This window comes from Megalops cyprinoides, chromosome 1 (assembly GCF_013368585.1).
Source record: "Megalops cyprinoides isolate fMegCyp1 chromosome 1, fMegCyp1.pri, whole genome shotgun sequence".
NCBI classification, from domain to species: Eukaryota; Metazoa; Chordata; class Actinopteri; order Elopiformes; family Megalopidae; genus Megalops; species Megalops cyprinoides.
In genome coordinates, this window is record NC_050583.1 from 35173243 (window position 1) to 35192259 (window position 19017).

General features: G+C 40.6%; 1 protein-coding gene across 3 annotated transcripts; it reads left to right on the top strand.

The window, feature by feature from the left end:
- Nucleotides 1-1295: 1295 nt before the first annotated feature.
- Nucleotides 1296-14661, top strand: LOC118772936 (circularly permutated Ras protein 1-like). Of its 3 annotated transcripts, XM_036521625.1 has the most exons (21): nucleotides 1296-1367; nucleotides 2295-2398; nucleotides 2747-3031; nucleotides 3179-3442; nucleotides 4002-4157; nucleotides 4613-4693; nucleotides 4869-4942; nucleotides 5227-5409; nucleotides 5897-5938; nucleotides 6765-6854; nucleotides 8017-8168; nucleotides 8576-8657; nucleotides 8930-9060; nucleotides 9264-9348; nucleotides 9447-9553; nucleotides 9897-10009; nucleotides 10246-10357; nucleotides 10703-10843; nucleotides 11836-11929; nucleotides 12306-12335; nucleotides 13072-14661. In XM_036521625.1, exons 2-21 carry the CDS (start codon nucleotides 2308-2310, stop codon nucleotides 13165-13167), a joined length of 2409 nt encoding a protein of 802 aa, XP_036377518.1. In that variant the 5' UTR covers nucleotides 1296-1367; nucleotides 2295-2307; the 3' UTR covers nucleotides 13168-14661. The 3 variants fall into 3 exon arrangements, with proteins under 3 accessions (XP_036377518.1, XP_036377526.1, XP_036377534.1); XM_036521633.1 differs by lacking the exons at nucleotides 11836-11929; nucleotides 12306-12335; nucleotides 13072-14661 and having other exon boundaries at nucleotides 10743-10837; XM_036521641.1 differs by lacking the exons at nucleotides 10703-10843; nucleotides 11836-11929; nucleotides 12306-12335; nucleotides 13072-14661 and having other exon boundaries at nucleotides 9897-10017; nucleotides 10246-10321.
- The last annotated feature ends 4356 nt before the right edge of the window (nucleotides 14662-19017 follow it).

Sequence of the window (19017 nt, forward strand, 5' to 3'; positions counted from 1 at the left end):
TGTGTGTGTGTGCGTGTGTGTGCGTGTGCTTGTGTGTGCGTGTGCGTGTGTGTATGTGTGTGTGTGTGTGTGTGTGTGTGTGTGTGTGTGTGTGTGTGTGTGTGTGTGTGTGTGTGTGGTGGGGGATACTTGATGCACAGAGAAAAGGTGAGAAAGGTTTGGAATCCCAAGAGTCACTGAAATCTATCCTGTGCCAAAATAGTTTTTGCCTTTTTTGTATTGTGAAAAGAGCTACATTGTTTATGTGTGTGTCTCTCTGTGTATGTATGCGTGTGTGTGTGTGTGTGTGAGAGAGAGAGAGAGAGAGAGAGAGAGCGCACACGTTTCTGTGTGTGTGCGCGCGTATGCATGTGTTGTTTGTGTCTGCTTGTATTTGACAATACTGCACTATCTGATCCTCTCATTGTCTTTCTTTTGCTCTTATTAAATGATATTGACACTTTGATCTATTTATATGTGTCTTTTTTCAAGCTGTGTTTAATTGCATGGTGCTTAGAGACCCAAATTATCATTGTTATTTCAATCATTTCAATCTATTGTCACAGTCATTATTACTGAAGTGAGCTACAGTTCTCCCGCCTGACAGAAACAGAGATATGGTGGTGCTCTTCCTCAGTGGGGCCTTTCTTTTTTCATCTTTTGTTTCATTACATCAGCAAATACTGTGTCTGATGTGGTTTGAAAAGAACCTTTATGCTGACAGCAAGATACAACCAAGTTTATTTAACTATGTGTAAAATGGAATTTTACATTATGAGTATTTTTTTATGTATTACAATCTGTATAATCTATCAGTATATTAACCAAACATCACTTTCCCAAAGTAAAGGAAGTTTTCTATCCTAAAACTGAAGTTGCTCTGGTGCTCTAGTCCTTGGTTCCTGTTCTTTCCCTAGAGAACAGCTTCATCTCTCAATATGTGTGACCTTATCAGTCTTCCTGTTCTCTTTCAGAGGGGTAAAGTGACTGTGTACAGTTGTGTGTGCTCTGACTTGTTTCTTGGGTTGTAAGAAATGCAAGCAGCTAATTCCCTGTCAACTAAAATGAATTTATAATGAATACAAACCAATAAATGAAATAAAAAAAAATACTGAGTTCTGTGCAGGTGTCTCATTGAGAAAGAAGTCTGGGGGGGGGGGGGGTTCTTAGTGAAAAGCAGGTTGGGTGGGAGTGGGAGAAGCTGCTGAGAATATGCTAAAATGGAGACAGCTGTGTCAGGTGTTTTTCCCCCTCCCTAGTCTTTTTTTCCAGCTCCTTGATTGTCCTCTTTCTTCTTTCCTGTCACCTCACTCCTCCCATCTCACACCCCCTCTTCTCACCGAGGCAGTAACTTTAAAGTGACTCCTTCAAGCAGGAAATAGGTACAGGTGAGTGACCAAGTGGCATGTCAGTGTTGTGTCAGTGCTGTGCTGTCTGTGTGTGTGTATATGTGTGTATGTATGTGTTGTTCATATCGTTCTGATGGCTGTTTTTCAGTTGGGTTTTTGTGTCCCTCTTCCAACTTTCCTCTCTGGTGTGATTGTTACCTTACAGACTGTTTCATTGTCCCAGCGTATCATGTTACTCTGGATGTGTCTGTGCTGTGTGCGCCTGCGTGTGAGTGTGTGTGGGGGTGTATTTTTTTTGGGGGGGTGGGGGGTGCTGAAATTCATGTCTGTACCCTGCTAACAGTCCTTAGTGTTACTGTAGGTGTCTTTATATACTGTACATACTGTAATATGAATGTACTTTGCTCTCCTGTACTTTGCCCTGTTTCTTCCTGTGACATTTACAAATGCTGCCGTAAACACTGGAAGGAACTGAACTGGTAGAGCTGGTTTAGCCAGCTGTGCCAGATAAACATAGATATACATAGCAATCACATAAATGAAACAAATGCTGCAGCTTTTTAAAGTGTTCACCCTCATAATGATTTTATTTGAGAGTTAGTCATTGATTTGAAAAGGTTTTTGTAAGTCAGAAAAATGAATGAGAAAATAGATGAAGAAATTAAAATATAAATTAAATTGTAAACACATATGAAAATGCATGTGTGCTAGTATTCTGTCTTGCGCTGCTATCCTTGAATAACCAGTTCATAAGCATGCTGTTGTTGACAACTCAGACATTGACACTGACTCACATTTCCTGTACAATGCAACCACATTTAAATCTGTAAGCGTTTTTCTCCTTACAATTATACGTCTTCTTTAATCTCAGTATCTCAAAGTGAGTTACAGTGAGGCAGTGACTCATATAATCTGTGAATGTGTATGGGGTGCATTCATTTTCCTTTCCATCTCGATTGTCCATAGTATCACTCAACCAATGGAATTTGCCTGTGGATTTGTCTACGTTCCGCCACTGACCAATCAGCAATCGGCCCAGAAACCAAATCTTAATGCCATTAAGCGCTCAGGTGAGACTTTCCTAACTGGAAATGTGGACAATGATTTATGAGTGTGTTCTCTACAGCAGTGGCTTTTAAATATCATTCATGAATTTCAATGAGTAATTTTTAAAATGAAAAATGTGATACTGTTTCACTGACAAATACATTACTTATATATCCTTCACAAATATGTCTTTTATTCCCCCTCCTCATAGTAAATTGCTTTACCAAACTGTGATTCCTTTCTCTCTCTGCAATTCTAAAGCTTTTAGGTCTATAAATGTTTAATGTTTGCTGTATGCATAGTACTAACTGTCTGTTCTTAATTCAGTTTTATATTTATTTGTATCAACCTTTTTCATTCTTGCCCCCCAGCTCTCCTGCCACCCCCAAAGAAACTGCGTCCCCGTATGCCCCCTCCTCCTCCTCCTCCTCCTCCTCGTGCCTCTTCAAAACAACCCCAAAGCCCTCCTTTCATTTCCCCAGAGGAGAAAATGATAGGACAAGCCACCAGAAACGAAGACACGAAGAGAACAGGGAGTAACTCACCTGTGTATGAGAATCTAGCCTTTCACCTGAAGGCAAAAGCCAGCGCGTCTGCTGCGCAGGGTCCAGGCAGGCCTCAGCTGCCACAGTCATCACTCCTGGCAGCGCGAAAAGGTAAGAGCAGGAGACTGGGAAGCAGTCAGAGTGCTGCTCTAAGATGCTTCGGTCTCATTGATAGACCAGCGTCACCATTGACATGGAGAGAGAGAGAGTACAGTGCAGCAGCGTTCACACAGTGTTTCTCCTCTCCCTCTCACACAGCTCTTCTTCCTCCACCAATGAAAGCCCAGCCTGATAAGCTATCTGCACCCATTCCAGTCTTCCAGCCTCAGAAAGGCCTCTTTTACAACTCCAACTCTGGCCCCTCTCAGGAGTTAGGACTGACCTACGATCTCCCCAGAGAGGAACCAGAGATGGAAGGGCATCCTCTTGATCCTGACTATTCCTATAGTATCCCAGAAGGCACTGGGTTGGAACTACGACGTCCGGGCCAAGTAGGCAATAGCAAATTACCACTGAAAACAGGTGACTGCCAGTGTTGCACATTTCCTTCATGGAAATATTAGACTCTAGTGGAGAAACACAAGATATCCAGATTTAACATCCAATATCAAAACAATTTAAAAACTAAACCTATGTTCTCTTACAGAAAAAAATGATCATTTTATTGGCAATGACAATGAATATGCCCACTGGCACTGAATTTAGTTATTTATATTTACATTTAGATTTATTCATTTGTCAGACGCTTTTATCCAAAGCGACTTACAAGTGCGGCAGAGTACAACACAAGCAAAAGGCATACACAGTCACAATATTTCTTATGTTTCATAGTTTATGACATTTATTGTGAACCATTAGTTATACTTACTAGTTACACTTCTCACTTTAAATACAGAGCAGGAGCTGGACTCATGCCGTAGGTCTTGTAAGGCCTTTCTGATCTGTTGAAGTATATACTCAAATGCTGGCAAGCCCTTTCGTTGTCACTGCAGAATGTAACTGCACCATTGGACACATTCAGCACAGATGGTGCTCAGCCCTTATTACAGTAATTAACAGTCATGTTTTACACCAACTGCAGGTGCTGCACCACCCCTGCCTCCTCGTCCCTCCTTTATGAAGAGATTCCCAGAATACGTTCTTCTGTTGCCCACATCCTCCCCCACCACACCCGCCACACCCATCACACCCACAGCCCCACCAGCATCCCCTTCTGCCCCACCTTGCCCTACTCCAGGTGAGAGTCTTTTATTGTCCCTGGTTTGTGTGTGTGTGTGTGTGCACGTGTGTGTGTGTGTGCATGCGCACACGCATAAATGTGCCTTTGTCAGCCTCATTTACTCATGCTGCCTGTTGTCACATCACCCCCAGCTTGTGAAAAGAGTCAGTCCTGTGTAAAAATCAGTCCTGGAGCATGAGTGTCTCTTTAATCTGATCAGCTGATCTGTCAGTCTGTGCATCACTCTAAGTCATTGAGCGTAGCAGCCAGTCACACATTGTATGTTTCTCGTCAGATCAGCTGTCTGTCTGTGCAACACTCATATGCTCAGTCAGTCACAAGCCCCAGGAGGTTTGTGGATTAGCGCACAGAAGTGTCAATCATTGCGTTTAAAGGTCAGTATTTAGGTCAGCAGGAATTGTGTTGTCATCTGTGTGTCATTAGATGTTCACTAATGTTGATGAATTTTGCAGCTCTCCAGGACAACCTGCAATTGCCAGGCAACCCAAACGTGATTCTTGTTAGTTTGGGCGCGCTTGTGACCAAGGAAAATGGTATGAAATTGTGATTTTGTTACATTTGTTTTCCATGTATGTAGCATAAACCTTTCACCCACTGTTTCCCATCATTCAATTGCTGAACTTCCCTGTCAGGTCGCTTGTCTCTGTTACTTTGATGTGATCTGCGTCCAATAGGATGCTGACTGTATCTTTGTTCATCCAATCACAGTGTGTACAATGTACGGTGAACCCACCTCCTGCTCAAAATGTGGCTCTGCACTGGATTCCTGTTATGACAATGTGGTAATTTGCATTCATTAGAATCATTATTTGCAGAGTAAATACAATGAGAATGGACAGAAATTAATGCATAACTATTGTCACAATGACAATGGAAAATTATTTACATGGTGTCTGCCTTTGGGAATTTAGATAAATAATATCTAATCATATCCATTGCAAAACAATGCAAATCAATAAGCATTAAACATGTGTGTTATGCACAAAATAGAAACTTCAAGAAACAAAATAGAAACTGTCACTGAGCAGATTCTGTCAATCCTTCTCCTGGCTCCTCTTATCTCAAGGTGGACATGTGTTACTTCTGTCAATCATGGGAATCTGTGACCTCTCCTGCCCCTCGCTGTCCTCCAATGGGATGTCAAGATTGTTTGTTCCTCTTGACCTCTGATGATAATTCGAAGCCACCAGCTGGGTCGCTCCTCATATTTTGTATTGATATTTCCGGATCAATGAGCATAACCTCACAGGTATGTGTTGGTCTGCATTGTGACCTATATTGAGGCAGGCCTTTCATAATGCTCTGAGCTGTATTACAGCTCCCAGCTGATAAACTGGCTTGTTAGTAAATAGAAACAGTCATGTATGAGTGATAACTACAATACATCATTGATCCCACTGTTATATGTGCCTCTTACTACTGAATGACTGTGAATAATTTATCAACCTGCTTTGGGTTTGCTTAGTGCTGTAGCCAGTGAGCGAGTCTGATGTGCTACAGTTTTAATCCTTATCGGTGTTTTTTAGGCACCCAGAAGAACTATAGCCATATCTTATCATACACAGAATGCAGGAGTGATCATTATATAAGAATATACATATATAGTTCTGTATACTAACTGGATGAACATAATGAGATAATAGAACCACATCTCATTTTACTGATTTCATTGTTGTCTCTGTATCTGTGCACTGAGTCTGTGATGGCTAAATTCTCTTCTCCACTTCCTGTCATAGGTGACTGAAGGTGGGTGGACAATTTACAAGTCACGTCTACAGGTAACCTCATGTTGACATTATTAGATACAGAGAATAATGGAAGGGGAAAGATGATTGTCCCTATCAGTATGAGTCCTTAAGATTGTATGCTGAAATACAATTTTTTCTCTCACCAATCAAGCTGAATTATTATCATTTATTGCTTAACTGACACTATTCACCAGGTAGACTTATACTTTCATTTTTATACTATTGCCTGGAACTTTCCACCAGATTTCTGCAAAGAAAGTTGCTTTACATATGGCAGTTCTTTGGTCACAACAGGTGACTCTAAATCCAAAATGGTTGAAATGCATTTTTGCCATAAATTGCACAAATTTCCACAAGAAGTGTCATCACAATTTATCTGAAATATGGGAGATATGAAAGATATGAGATTGAACAGTATCAAAGGCCAAACTTGTGAAATTCCACATGTATTTAATATTTATTTCCAAAAGAATTTTTCAGATTAGAATTTGTCAAACAACATAGGACCTTAATTCACTAACCAATATAAGATGTTCTAAAGCTTAGAGAGATTAAAGCTTGCTAACAACTTCCAGTTCAGATTATTTATATTATGAAACTGAAACAGCAGCAGATTTTAATGATAAAGAGAGATGATGACAATTTTGAAGATGAAGGTGATGATGACAATGATTGTGACAGTGAAACTGATAATAATGGTGACATTGCTAATGACGATGGCAAAAGCAATGATGTGAAGCAAAGTGAAGGTGAAGTAACTGACAGCAATTAAACTGATAAACAATGAGAATGATGAAAATAATGAAAACAAAGGTATTCATGAAGCACTGAAGGTGAATCATATTTATATCCCCAGTTTGTACAACAGGCAATGATACAGTGTGTTCGCCGTTTGAGTGAGAGAGAGCCACACACTAGAGTGGGACTCATCACTTTCAACAACCAGGTACTGTCTATAACGCAACACTCTACGTTATCCTCTCTGCTACACTGTGCTGTATGCTGAGTCTGCGGTGTGCATTTATTATAGTGTCTCTATCATTTGTATGGGACTAAAAGTGACACTAAAATACCTATTGGTCTAATGCTACTTACATTTTCTATCCCTACAACTGGCATAGTCACTGCCCTGCTCTACTGGTTAGCTTCCCATGATGTTTTCTGTGTGTTAGTGTTTGTGTGTGCTGTGTTTCCTTGTTAGTTTACATGTTTTGTTCATAGTGTTTGACCATAGAAAGTTTTGAAATAATCTTTCTCTTTAGCAAATGCTTTTTACATTAATAGTTTCTCCCTTTCTCTACTAATCTGTCTCTCTTTCTTTCCCTCTCCATTTTTTAATGTAAGGACAAATGTCTGGCCTTTTCTCCTCAGATTGCACCAGACTAACAATTTCATTTTGGGGTGTATTTACTAAGAGTAATCTTGTAAATGCTACTGAGCCCAAACCTCACCACCTTTTACTGGGACATCTCCCATGATATATTGCTTTCTGCGTCTTTGAACTCACGACAAACCTGACTGAGGAGGCTTTTGATTTGTTGTTTTGTTGATGATTTCCTTCACTGGATACTCCTGTCAAACTGATGACATCAGACATGACATCACCAGTTATTTCACAGAGTTTGCTCCCTTGGTGTGATTGTTTTTAAGTATTCTGACAACATCAGTCCCAAGCAAACACAGGTCATGTTTAAGAAATGAAGAATGTGGACAAAAATAGAACAAAACTAGAAATGCTTAAGCTTGTCTTTGAGGTCAGTTTTGAACATTATTAACAATTCTTGTTTGTTTTTGTTTCATTCTTATTGTTGTTTTTTTTCGCATGAACAGAGAATAAGCCAATTGATTTTAATCAATTTACAAATCAATTTCAATTTACAAATATTACATTGTTTTTGGAGTTGTTTAACTTTGGAAAAATTGTTTATCACTCAAAAGCTTTATAGCACATAATTGGATTGTTGAGCTCGCAGGGTTTCTCCAGAACTTCCTCAGATGTAAATACATTTACTGCCATCCACATTTATTTCTGTATGTATTTATGTTCATGCAGCTGGTGTTCACCTGCTCTTTCTCCTTATTTCTCTTTTGTGTTTTGCGGTTATGAGGTGACACTGCACGGTCATGGGGAGGTGTCCTCTCGGTTTCTCTGCGGGCCGGAGCTGATTGAGACCGACTACCTGAAAGAGGCAGCTTGGGGCTTTCCAAGCCCACCCCCACTCTCACAGAACAGAGAACAGCTGGAGGAGGAAATCCAGAGGTACAGATAGAAAAACAAAGAAAGTAACAGCCAACAGGCACATTGACAGTCACCTAAGTTCTCTAATCTTCAGAGTCTTTTCTCAAGTAGCTCCTGAATACATTACAACACTTGGAAACTGACAAAAAAAAAAAAAACACTTAACAATGCATTTTCTCACATCATCCAATACTGCACTGGCATATACACTTACCCGGTTTATCCAGTGAGAGTTTTACATTGGCATTCAGGGAAGATGTTGGGGTGCATAATCATCTCAAATAAAATATGAAATATTCAGCAGCCTCAAGAAAATTTATGGAATAGCCTTACATTTCCTGCTATCGCACAATGTCAGCTAGGAAAATACACAGTTTGGTGATGAAACACCTGTAACTGGACAAAATCCAAATGTCCTTGCCTCTCAGGCTGGCAGAAAGTGGAGCCACAGCCCTTGGTCCGGCAGCACTCGTTGCCATTGCAATGGCCTCTAGGCAACCTGGGTCAAAGGTATGTTCTCGTATGTTCTGCATCCCACAACCTCATCATATCTCCACATACACCTTTGCTCGATGTATTCCAAGCATTTGAGTCAAAATCTGAGGAATGAATTCCCCTTCCAATCACAATTGTTGTTGCTCCGCATAATTTTAGCTGGAGAAATTTTGAAGTCCGATATTCGTAAATGTGTATGCTGTGTCACAGGAGCAACCCAAGCTAAGGAATTGAAGACTGTGGTTGTGAGTGTGAGCCAGTGGAGATGGTTTGAGTCTCTTTCCCAGGTGGTGATCTGCACAGACGGCAAGGCGAACACAGAGCTGGGGAATCTTGATGTGGATGAGATTGATGCTCGTTCCCTTGTCTCCTCCACCATCTTCTACCAGGACTTGGGGGAGTACGCCGCTAACCAGGGGTCAATACCATGCTGTTCTCACTGTCTCAGATTTCACTTAATCAAGACAAGCACAGAGACCATAGCATGTTTATTTCTGTCCATGTGTTTAGCTGAAATTCTTTGTGTATGATTTTATTTTGATTGCATTGACAATTCCTATGATAATAAGGAAAATCTGCTACACTATGATGCACTTATTTAGTAAGTCTCTGTCTTTTTAGAGTGACAGTCTCAGTGCTGTCTATAGAGGGGACAGACTGCAGACTGGATGAACTGGGGAGACTAGCAGACAGGACAGCAGGAAGGGTAAGAGCCAGTGCACTTGTCTGTCATTCCTGTCAGTAATAGGCCCAATGCAGCCAAATCTGACCTCTGTGCATTGGTGTGCCCATGTCTTTGCTCAGGTGGTGATTGCTAGACCAGACACGCTGCACAGTGAGTTTCAGAAGGTGATGGAGAAGAGGACTGTGGCCACACACTGCACTGTCACCCTGCTGTTGCCCACTGCACTGTGAGAGAAACAGGAGTGCACTAGAACAAATACCAACTGTCAGCCTTACCTCCCCTTTATTGTCTGATTGACTGTCAGATGGTAAAGATCTGATTGCAAACCAGGCCTTTTTTTCATAAAAAAGGTGACATGGATTGTGGGTGTAAACATTTCATTGAATTTCATTTGACCTTTCATGGTAACAAGCAATTGAATAAGGCATTGTCACTGTCACTAAATTGCTTGACGTTGAGAATCTCTTGCTGCAAACCCTTTGACTAGGTTATTGGGTTCATCTGATTAAATCAATTTATATTTTTTCACGTTGTGTAAGGGTCTCCTTTGATCTTTTGTCTGTTCCCAGGTCTGTGAGAGGTGAAAGGCAGGTGGGGCACAAGGGCACAAGGGAGATGGGGAATGTGTCTGCCGACCATGAGATCACCTTCCAGTTCCAAGCAAGGGAGCAAGGCACACAGGGTTGAGATGTGTGGCTTTAGCCCTACCTGACTGTGTCTTTATTTCGTGCCTTCAGAAAGCTTGTCTTACTGTGTGCCTATTTGTTTTTTATTCCCTCATTCACAGTACCTCTTTATTTCTTGTTTTAACTTCTTTTTCTGTCTCACACACACACATCACAGTATTTGGTCTGGGGAAAAACAGTCAGCACAAGCTTTATTGAAACCTGTTTCTGTCTCTTTCTTTCTCTCTTTCAGCCTTGCTGTCATGTGGCAGTGTATCTCTCCAGTTGCAGATTAGATACAGACGGATGGATGGACAGAGAGCACTCAGAGTTATCTCCGTGGACAGGAGAGTGACTGAGGAGAGGTAAGGGACAGAATGACTGCTGTTCCCAAAGTCTGTCACAGTTTGATTTCCAGGATGCTCATATTGTTCTCTTCCATGTGTTTGGGGTGGCATTGTAGGGTGCTGTGACTGTCAGCACATTACATCAACAAATCCATCACACTTAATGTTGACATTCAGTATCCACACTTCCTGTTTCTCTTTCTTGTTTCTCACATTCAGAGTCAGTGATTACAATTAGTGTATATGTGTGTCTGCGGTTACTGTAGTATTCCCAAACACCAAATGCTGTTTCTCCTTTTAAGCTTGCTAATTAGTTACAGACAGTGAATAAATATATGAATGCTTCCTCTCTTCCTCTCTCAGCTCCCTGGTGCTGTCCTCCCTCTCCCTCTCAATCCTGCAGCTCAACTCGTCCCAGTCCAGCGCCGCCCTGGCAGTGAGGGGCCGCTATAAAGATGCCCAGAATGAAGGGGAGAGTCAGAGGAGACTGATGGAGAAAGCCTTGTGAGTGACAGAGGGATTTTATGTTAGGATGTAGCACACAGGACTGGCATTGTTATAGACACTCTTAGCACCAGTGCTTTGGGGTCTCATTCAGTTTTTTTTTATTTATTTATTTTTTTTATGAAAGCCTTTGAAAGTGAAGGACGATCAAGATGGATCAAGTAACAGAGAGTGATTGAATGACTGACTAAGCACCCACATTGGTTTGCATGGTGAAAAAAATGTGTGATTGAGGGTTCATAGTGTATGCACTAGTATGCTAATTTAGCTACACTAGTATGCAGAATTTTAATAGTGTCCTGTCTTGCTGTACAACTCATTTATTAAATCTATTAAAGAAGTTTTTTTTTTAAACTCATGGGAATCAATGCTGGTACACAGTGTTAATATAGTGCTGTGAAATACTCTTAAACACATTCAGGAGTTACAATAAATTCATGTATATATTTTCATGAACATATGGATAAAAATGCTTTAGAATTGTATTACTGCAAAAAGAGGCCACTGATTGAAATAGCTTAGATCACATAAATTCAAGGTATGCTATCTCAAGAAAAGTACATAGCAACATCATCTGTACCTGAAAGAACCCAGGAATGAAAAACCCAAAAAGCAGTCTTAGAGAGAAGAACAATTCTTTGGAAAAAATCCTTGAGGAGTTTAAAGATGGCAAGTGACAGACAACAAGCAGTTGAAATAAATGACAGAACTGGCTTTGTCAGGCAGCATTGTTGTCCTTCCATCAGTAATATGGCTCTTCTCTGAAATCATGGCTTAAAGAATGTGATGTGAGGGAAGCCTCTGTTCAAAAAGGGGAAGAAGACTAAAGGCTAAAACATGCAAAAACAAAATTTCTTAGGCTGTCGTGTGTCAGTGCACACCACTCTCACTGTAGCCAACAGAGGACGCTATTGCTTAATTTATAAATCCCACAAGGAACTTTTGAGTATTAATCTTGGCAAAAGTAAAAATATACAACTGCTCTGTTGCAGAGACCATATTAGAAGTTCTGAAGAGAGACAGCAACACAAACAGTGGGTGGAAACAATGGATCCAATTTATAATAATATATACCATTACACAAGGGTAAGTTTGTCTGCAACAGTGTGCACAGCTACACAAGGGATTGTCTCACTTACAGTTGTGTAGAGCTGAAGTATAGAGGTGTGTATCTAAATGGTAGAGATATGATGTTATATCAGTTTACATCTTTATCATGCAAAAAGTTAGCTTCCAAAAATGTTGGCTATATATTTAATGTCAAGAATAATTAATTTTATTACACAATGCCCACCAATATGTACATTTCATAAAATGTATTTGCTTCCAAATCTGCAGTCAGTGCAGTTTCTGTAACTAAATGTTCTATTAATAGCAACAGTGCTGCCATTATGCATTCTGTAATTGAATTCATTGTTCATATTCACAGCATTAATCAATTATTTATCTCTCTGTCCCCTAGAGCAATTCTGTTTCTTTTACAGACACACAGGTAATGAACACTACATTATGTTTAACCACTGCACAGTATTTATTTGTTCTGTGTGTGTGTGTGTGTGTGTTGTTTTCTGGGCCTTCATGTCACTGAGGTATTATTATACCGTGTGTACACTGTGATCCAGGAGTCTGATTTGCATTGTACTGCACAAATGATACTGCGCTTATGCTGTCTGTGTGTGTCTGGATGACACCCCCCCACTGCCACCCCCATTTCTCAGATAATTTTGCAACAATGTACCTCTCCAAATTTTGTGAGAAAGTAAACCTTTGTCCCTCGGTAATCTCCATCTCAGCCAGGATAATAAAGCGCTCGTCTCGTCTGCTGAAGCTGTGTTTACATTTCACTCCCCCCGTTAGTCCCAGCGCCCTCTTCTCCAGATTGCACCCCAATTACCGAGACAGCCGTCCGACGGCTCAGCTAAACAGTACGGCCGGGTGAGGAGGGGCTCTGAAACGCAGCCATCAGGGCAGAATTAATGTGCCTTTTTAATGGAAACTCTTTAAAGGGAGGTTCAATCAAGAAAATGGCTCTGTTCAAGGTTTCAATTAGCCTAATTAATCAGGACGTCGGCTGGTGCAGAAGCCGGCGAGGCCCCCTGGTGGCAGTAGGAGGTCCTGCAGTGCAGCTGAGGCGAGGCGTGTCGGTGTGGTTTGGAAGGTCTTCAATGTCCAGTGAGGTCATTAGCTGTATGCATGCTGTAATTTTAACCACAACCCCTCTCTATCAGTCACTCACAGATACAGGTGCAGTACTCCTTTATGGGATGAAGAACGGCAACAGGATGTCCATCTCATCAAAGGGTGGGACCAAAGCCCACTCATGACCTTCAGCAAACGTGCATTTCCAAGCCCCCGGCAACAGGATGCCCTGTTTATTTTGCATATTACTTATTTGTGCTGGCATATTACTGTGGGGCTAAAGCATGACATTAAGATCTTCATCGACTGTAGTAGGCAGTCAGTGGCTCTCCTGTTGACCCACTCATGGCCAACTTCAGCGCCCCCTTTGCACTGAACTCCTCCTCAGAGTATATGACCTCCCCCTTTTGTCTCACTTAACTCCCTGTCCTCTTTAACATTTTTCCATGCAGTCTTGTTCTTCCTTCATTAACTTCCCTCATTTTTGAGTTTTCAACATTATCAGCCTTGCATTCTCTCACCTCATCTTCCCCTGCCTTCATCTTTTTCTCCTCCCATCTCAGTCTCAGTCTAATAATCAGGGTTAATTAGCAGCTGTCTAATTGTTGCCCATTAGCTTAACGAACCAAAATCGACACAGCAAACAAACATCCCTCTTTCCCCCTTCTCTCTCCCCATCTGCCTGTCTGCATTTCATTCTCTTCCCATCTCCAGGCATTTGGCGCTTGATGTATCCGCATAACTTAACCCACTTGAATCTCTTCCTCTCTCTTATGAACCGTACTATTTTCTCCAACTGTCTCTTTCTGTATATATTATACAGACATAGACACAAAGATACACACAGATGCACGCACGCGCACACACACACACACACACACACACACACACACACACACACACACACACATTAAAATTATCCTCACAGTTCTAGCCATATCTCTTTCTCAGCTCTAATTCACTCCCAATGCAAAGTGCTTTATTGGCATGACAGATGATCAGCACTGCCAAAACTGCACAGTTTGTTGATCATACATTAAAATGGACAGCGTAACAGAAGAGCAATTTCAAGAGCGCAATTTAATCTATAGAATGTAATGCACAGAGGAAAATGCCACAAATACCAAATGAAGTAGTAACATATCCTCCAAAAAGAAAAAAAATGTTATATGTGATGTCTCTTACATACCTATCCCCTCCCTCTTGTACATGATCCATTCCCATAATATTACTGGATAATGATAGATATATATTATATCTATCAATCAATCATAACACTATATGATGTGTGACAGTGTGGAAAACCCCAGCAGCTTTTAGTCCAGAGTAAGCGATGTATCCCCCAGGATATGACAGACTACTGTATACTGGCAGCCACTCTCATACTGGTATGTAAATGTCCATGTGCAGCTGAAATACTGGAATAATATTTTGCATTATCATAGGTATCTTCCATCCTCTCTTTCCCTCTATGCTTTCTCTTTCAGTGTAAAATATATAAAATGGCTTGCTTTGGTGAGGTCTGAAAAACTGCTGTGAAAATTTGCATTACAGGGGAATACCTTGGAATACCTACCTAAAGGGGAACACAATACACATAGGAAGGAATTGTTATCTTTCTGACAAGAAACCATTCAAACGGTTGAAACCCTTCTGAGATGTGTGTTTTTATAATGAGTACCTGCATTATTATCAAAAATTATATTATTCCTGAAGAAATTAAAATTTCCTTCGAAAGGATTATTTCCTTTAAATGTTGTTATCTACTGTTGTCACATGTTTGTGTACTTCAAAGTATTCATGATTGAATATGAGAATAAATAGATCTGAAAAGGAATTAATTCCTTCCTTTATTATAAATAAATTCCTTCCTCCAGACTAATATCTCAAACAGAATGATATCAAAGGAACCATGTTTCAATCATGTGTCTATTCCACATTATGTGTAAGTCACTAAGAAAATATCACCACAGCAGCATAGGGCAAAACATAGCAATCAAACAAGCTGTATATTGCAAGTAATAGATTTCCCTAATACATTCTAGTGAGAAATGTTTTTTTTTTGGTCATTTATTTTATTTTCAAATATGAATGCAAACCACCAAGTCACAAGATACCATAGAAAAATTGTCAAGGTGCATTATTTTTATGAGAAATTGGGTCATTTTTCAGCTGTCTTTCTAATTTTGAAAGTCTTGCTTTGATTCAGCTGAAGAAGCAAAGAGAGTGATTTAAATCTTTAGAGAAAGGGTGATGGAGTAGAAGAGAGAAAGCATAAAACCAGGGGGAACACTGTGTTCAATTGAATAAAGTGAAAGTGCATTATGCTTTTGATTAAGACATGACCCCAGTCCTCATGGTTTACTGTGCTGTTATAGAGGTATGACTGCAGTGTCTGATAGTCTACTGTACTGTTACAGAACAGAGCATAGTGCAGGACAGCACAAGCAGAAGCTCTTACCCAAGTATGACCGAGATGAAGATATGGCGTCTTTGAGAACAGCACAGACTAAAGTTCAGTAAATTAATCCGCATCTTAATACTTAAAGGCACATAGCATTTTACAGAATGTTGTAGTCAAATGCTGAATTTCACTGAAACTAATGATTGTCATCTTTGTCCCCTCAGAGATAGAATGAGATACCTGCTAGTGTCAGTGCACCAACTGCAGGCTCCCTCTGAGGACTCAACTTGGATCTGTTTCTGGGACTGTACCAGTGATATGTGGGTGGTTTAGATTGCAACATTAGCTTTTGTGATATAGTGTTAAAAGAATATGGTACATTTTTTGTAACTGTAAATTATAATATCATTCCTTATGCTAGCTTTATACTTGCCATTAAAACTACCCCTTGTGTATTGCGGTGTTTATTTGTATCAGTTATTACCCTTTAAGGAATTCTTGAGAAAGACGTCTGTAAAATAAACCACAAATGATAATGTAAAGCACTAAAGACATCAAAGTAATGAAAGACAGTGTGAGAGAGCACAAGTGGGAAGGACCAGAGTGGTGAGAAGGTGAGAGAATGGGGAAAAGCAAACAGAAGTAAGGAGAGAGAGAGAGAGAGAGAGAGAGAGAGAGAAAGAGAGAGAGAGGAGAAAAAGAGGAGAGGTGTAGTTAACTTGCCCTGAGAGACTGTTGCCGTGGTAGCAAGGCAAAAATGGAGGTGTGGAGGACAAAATGATGGATGTCTCACTAGGAAGGATTGAGGTGGTAAAATCCTTACAGATAGATAGGACATGATGGCCTCTTAGCACTGACACTGACAGGTTGTCAATATAGTATACCCACTGAACGACTGGACACTATAAGGCATTAACTTTGACCCTGTAAGGAAGGAAGCTGAACAGTAAACTCAGCCTTACTGACTGAACTGTTCAGCACATGGACAAGCAAGTTGAGAGGAAAAGAAATTGAACAGAAAAGGCAAAGGAAACACCTATCAGCTGTGGAGTTAAAACATTTAGTTTCTGGAAAGGACAGAATGACTCAGCAGCCTGGAGGAGGATCACACTTAAATCTAAACCAAAGGGTTCCCCATTCCTCTCTCTCACGATTCAGATTTTACGAGCCTTACTGGCATGACTCATTGTGGCAGAATTGCCAAGGATTTTTGTTCATATAAGCAATATGACAGGATAAATACAAACTAAAACCAACACAGACAAATGTGGAACACAATTAGCCATTCCAATAACAATAGACAATATGAATGATGAATACAAACTGGCTGTCTCAGAGTCATTGTGCTGGACTGCATTATTATGCACACACATCATAAACCTGAAGTGAATCTTCACTCAGCTCAGTTGACCTTACCACAGTACCCATCCCTCTCCCTCACCATTTCACTTTTTTTGTATCATAGCTGCGACTCTTCTGTTGCTGTCTTCTCTCTGTCTATGCTTTTTCTTCTCCCCACCTGTCCTCTCCTCTTTTCTTTTCCTTGCTCCTCTCATGAGAAGCATTTCTCACTAGCAGTATAATGGTTTACCTGGGGTGTTTGTTGGCACTGTCCACCAGAGGGGGCATGCCCTCATCTTTCACTCTCCCAGCCTTCTTGGTTTTCAGTGGGATCATACTGTAGGGGCATGGTTGTGCTCTTCCCCATTCTCTGATTCAGATGCTGAAAATGTCCCCTCCTTTACAGAAGTGCTTTAAAGCTCCCAACAACGGGGATGAAATGTAATGCTCTTGTTATATGATGGACAGGATGCAGAGAATGTAATCTTATGGGGAATACATTTACATACGTCCAAATGATTCTGAGTTCGTGAAAATGTGTGCATGCATGCACGTGTTTGTGTGTGAGTTGGTGTGTTCGAGTGTACATCTGTGTTGTTGTGTGTAAGTATATGTGTGTCTGAGTGCATCTGTGTGCAGGAATGTGCATATGAGTGGGTACCAGACAGACTAAACGTGTCAGTTTTCTGAGCGCTTAAATTTGGATGATGTGTAACTGTGGAGTAACACACTCAACAGCGAATGTCCTGAAAGAGAATGGGCTGGTCCAACCCACTGTCCCTGCTGAATATAATATCTAGGATAATGACAAAAATCTGGAACAAACTGCAGATTTAAGTGCATTCACTTTCCAAATTCAGGCTTCATTGCACACATTCTGACATGTGCTTCCCCAAGCTACTGGAAAGCCTATCAGACTGATTTGTTAAGATGAGCTTAAGAACCACATAGTCAGTGTGTTAGGCCTGTCAAATGTATAGTCAAAGATGAAAGAATAGTGTCCTGTCTGATACTCTCTCATGTTCATTCAATCTCTTCTTTTATTCTTCTCCCACGTTCCATCTTGCCTGTCCGCTTTCCTCCTCTCTCCATCCCACGCTATTCCTGCTACCTACGACCCCCCCCTCTCTCATACTCTGTCCCACTCTGTCTGCCTCTCCTGTCCTCTCGTGTTCCCTTGCTTCCTCGCTCTCCCTCTGCTCAGTGGTGACAGCTAGCAGAAACGGCAGTTTACTATAGTTTATATGTCAATCATCCTCTGCTTCAGGGTACATCCATCCCTCTCTGTCTTTTTCTCCTGCTTGCTGTGTCTCTGAACCACTTCATTTAGCCCCTGCAGGACTAATACAAAGGTCATGTAAGCAGTACATTTACATTATAACATTCCATAACTTTTTGAATCATCATTATTGCCAGCAACATTACTAGACGTGATTGATAACAGCAGTCATTATGCGTTACTACTAGATGTTAGTTTGCTATAGTAATTACAAATATTACTTATTACTTATAATGATGGTGGTAGGAAGATCTCCAGTGACAATTGTTTTAACAGCAAAAGTGTCAGTGCTCGTCCCAAACATTACAACGATTGTAGATTGTAGATTGTAGACAACTTTATTCTTAATAAAAGTACTGCATATATCAGTTGTTGATGTCTGGGCAGCCACACGACCCCAGGGGGTTTCAGATATTCAGACAAGGCATTTTTCGGCCTTCCAACAGATGTCCCAGGACGCTGCACGCTGTTGTCGCCTAATTTTTATTCAATTTAATGGATTCCTTACTCGTCAATTAGTGGTAAGACTAAGCATTTCACGTCTTACTGTAAATGTTGCCATACGTAGGCACGATGGAAAGAACTGGAGATCAAATTATGTTAATCTATGCAACGGTTAATGGTAGCAGCTGTGGATCGTGTTTTTTTTTTTTTTTTTTTGTATGGATGTATGAAGAAAAAATGTATATCTGTACGTGTTTTGCTTCTGATTTTATTTGAGAAATGTGCTTATTGCATTTATTTTTATGGTGTCGCCAGCAATTCCTTCAGTATCAACAATTTTCTTGTTATCAACATAACAACAAAACATATTACAAATGCACTGAGAACCGGCGATAAAATACACAATGATCCATTACAGACAATTTGTGATCCAAATTTAGACACGCCATCATATCGATTCTCACGTGACATACTTATTCTATACCTCCTTGTCTCCCTCTTGTGGTTGGCCTTGGAGCTTTGATCGTACGTGTTTTTGGTTTTCCTCCCCTTCAAACCTTCTTTCTC

Coding starts and splice junctions, on each gene's coding strand:
- LOC118772936 (XM_036521625.1), top strand. CDS start 2,308: ATGGAATTTGCCTGTGGATTTGTCTACGTTCCGCCACTGACCAATCAG. Junction 3,443..4,001: donor CAAATTACCACTGAAAACAG/GTGACTGCCAGT, acceptor CACCAACTGCAG/GTGCTGCACCACCCCTGCCT. Junction 10,010..10,245: donor AAGGGAGCAAGGCACACAGG/GTTGAGATGTGT, acceptor TCTCTCTTTCAG/CCTTGCTGTCATGTGGCAGT.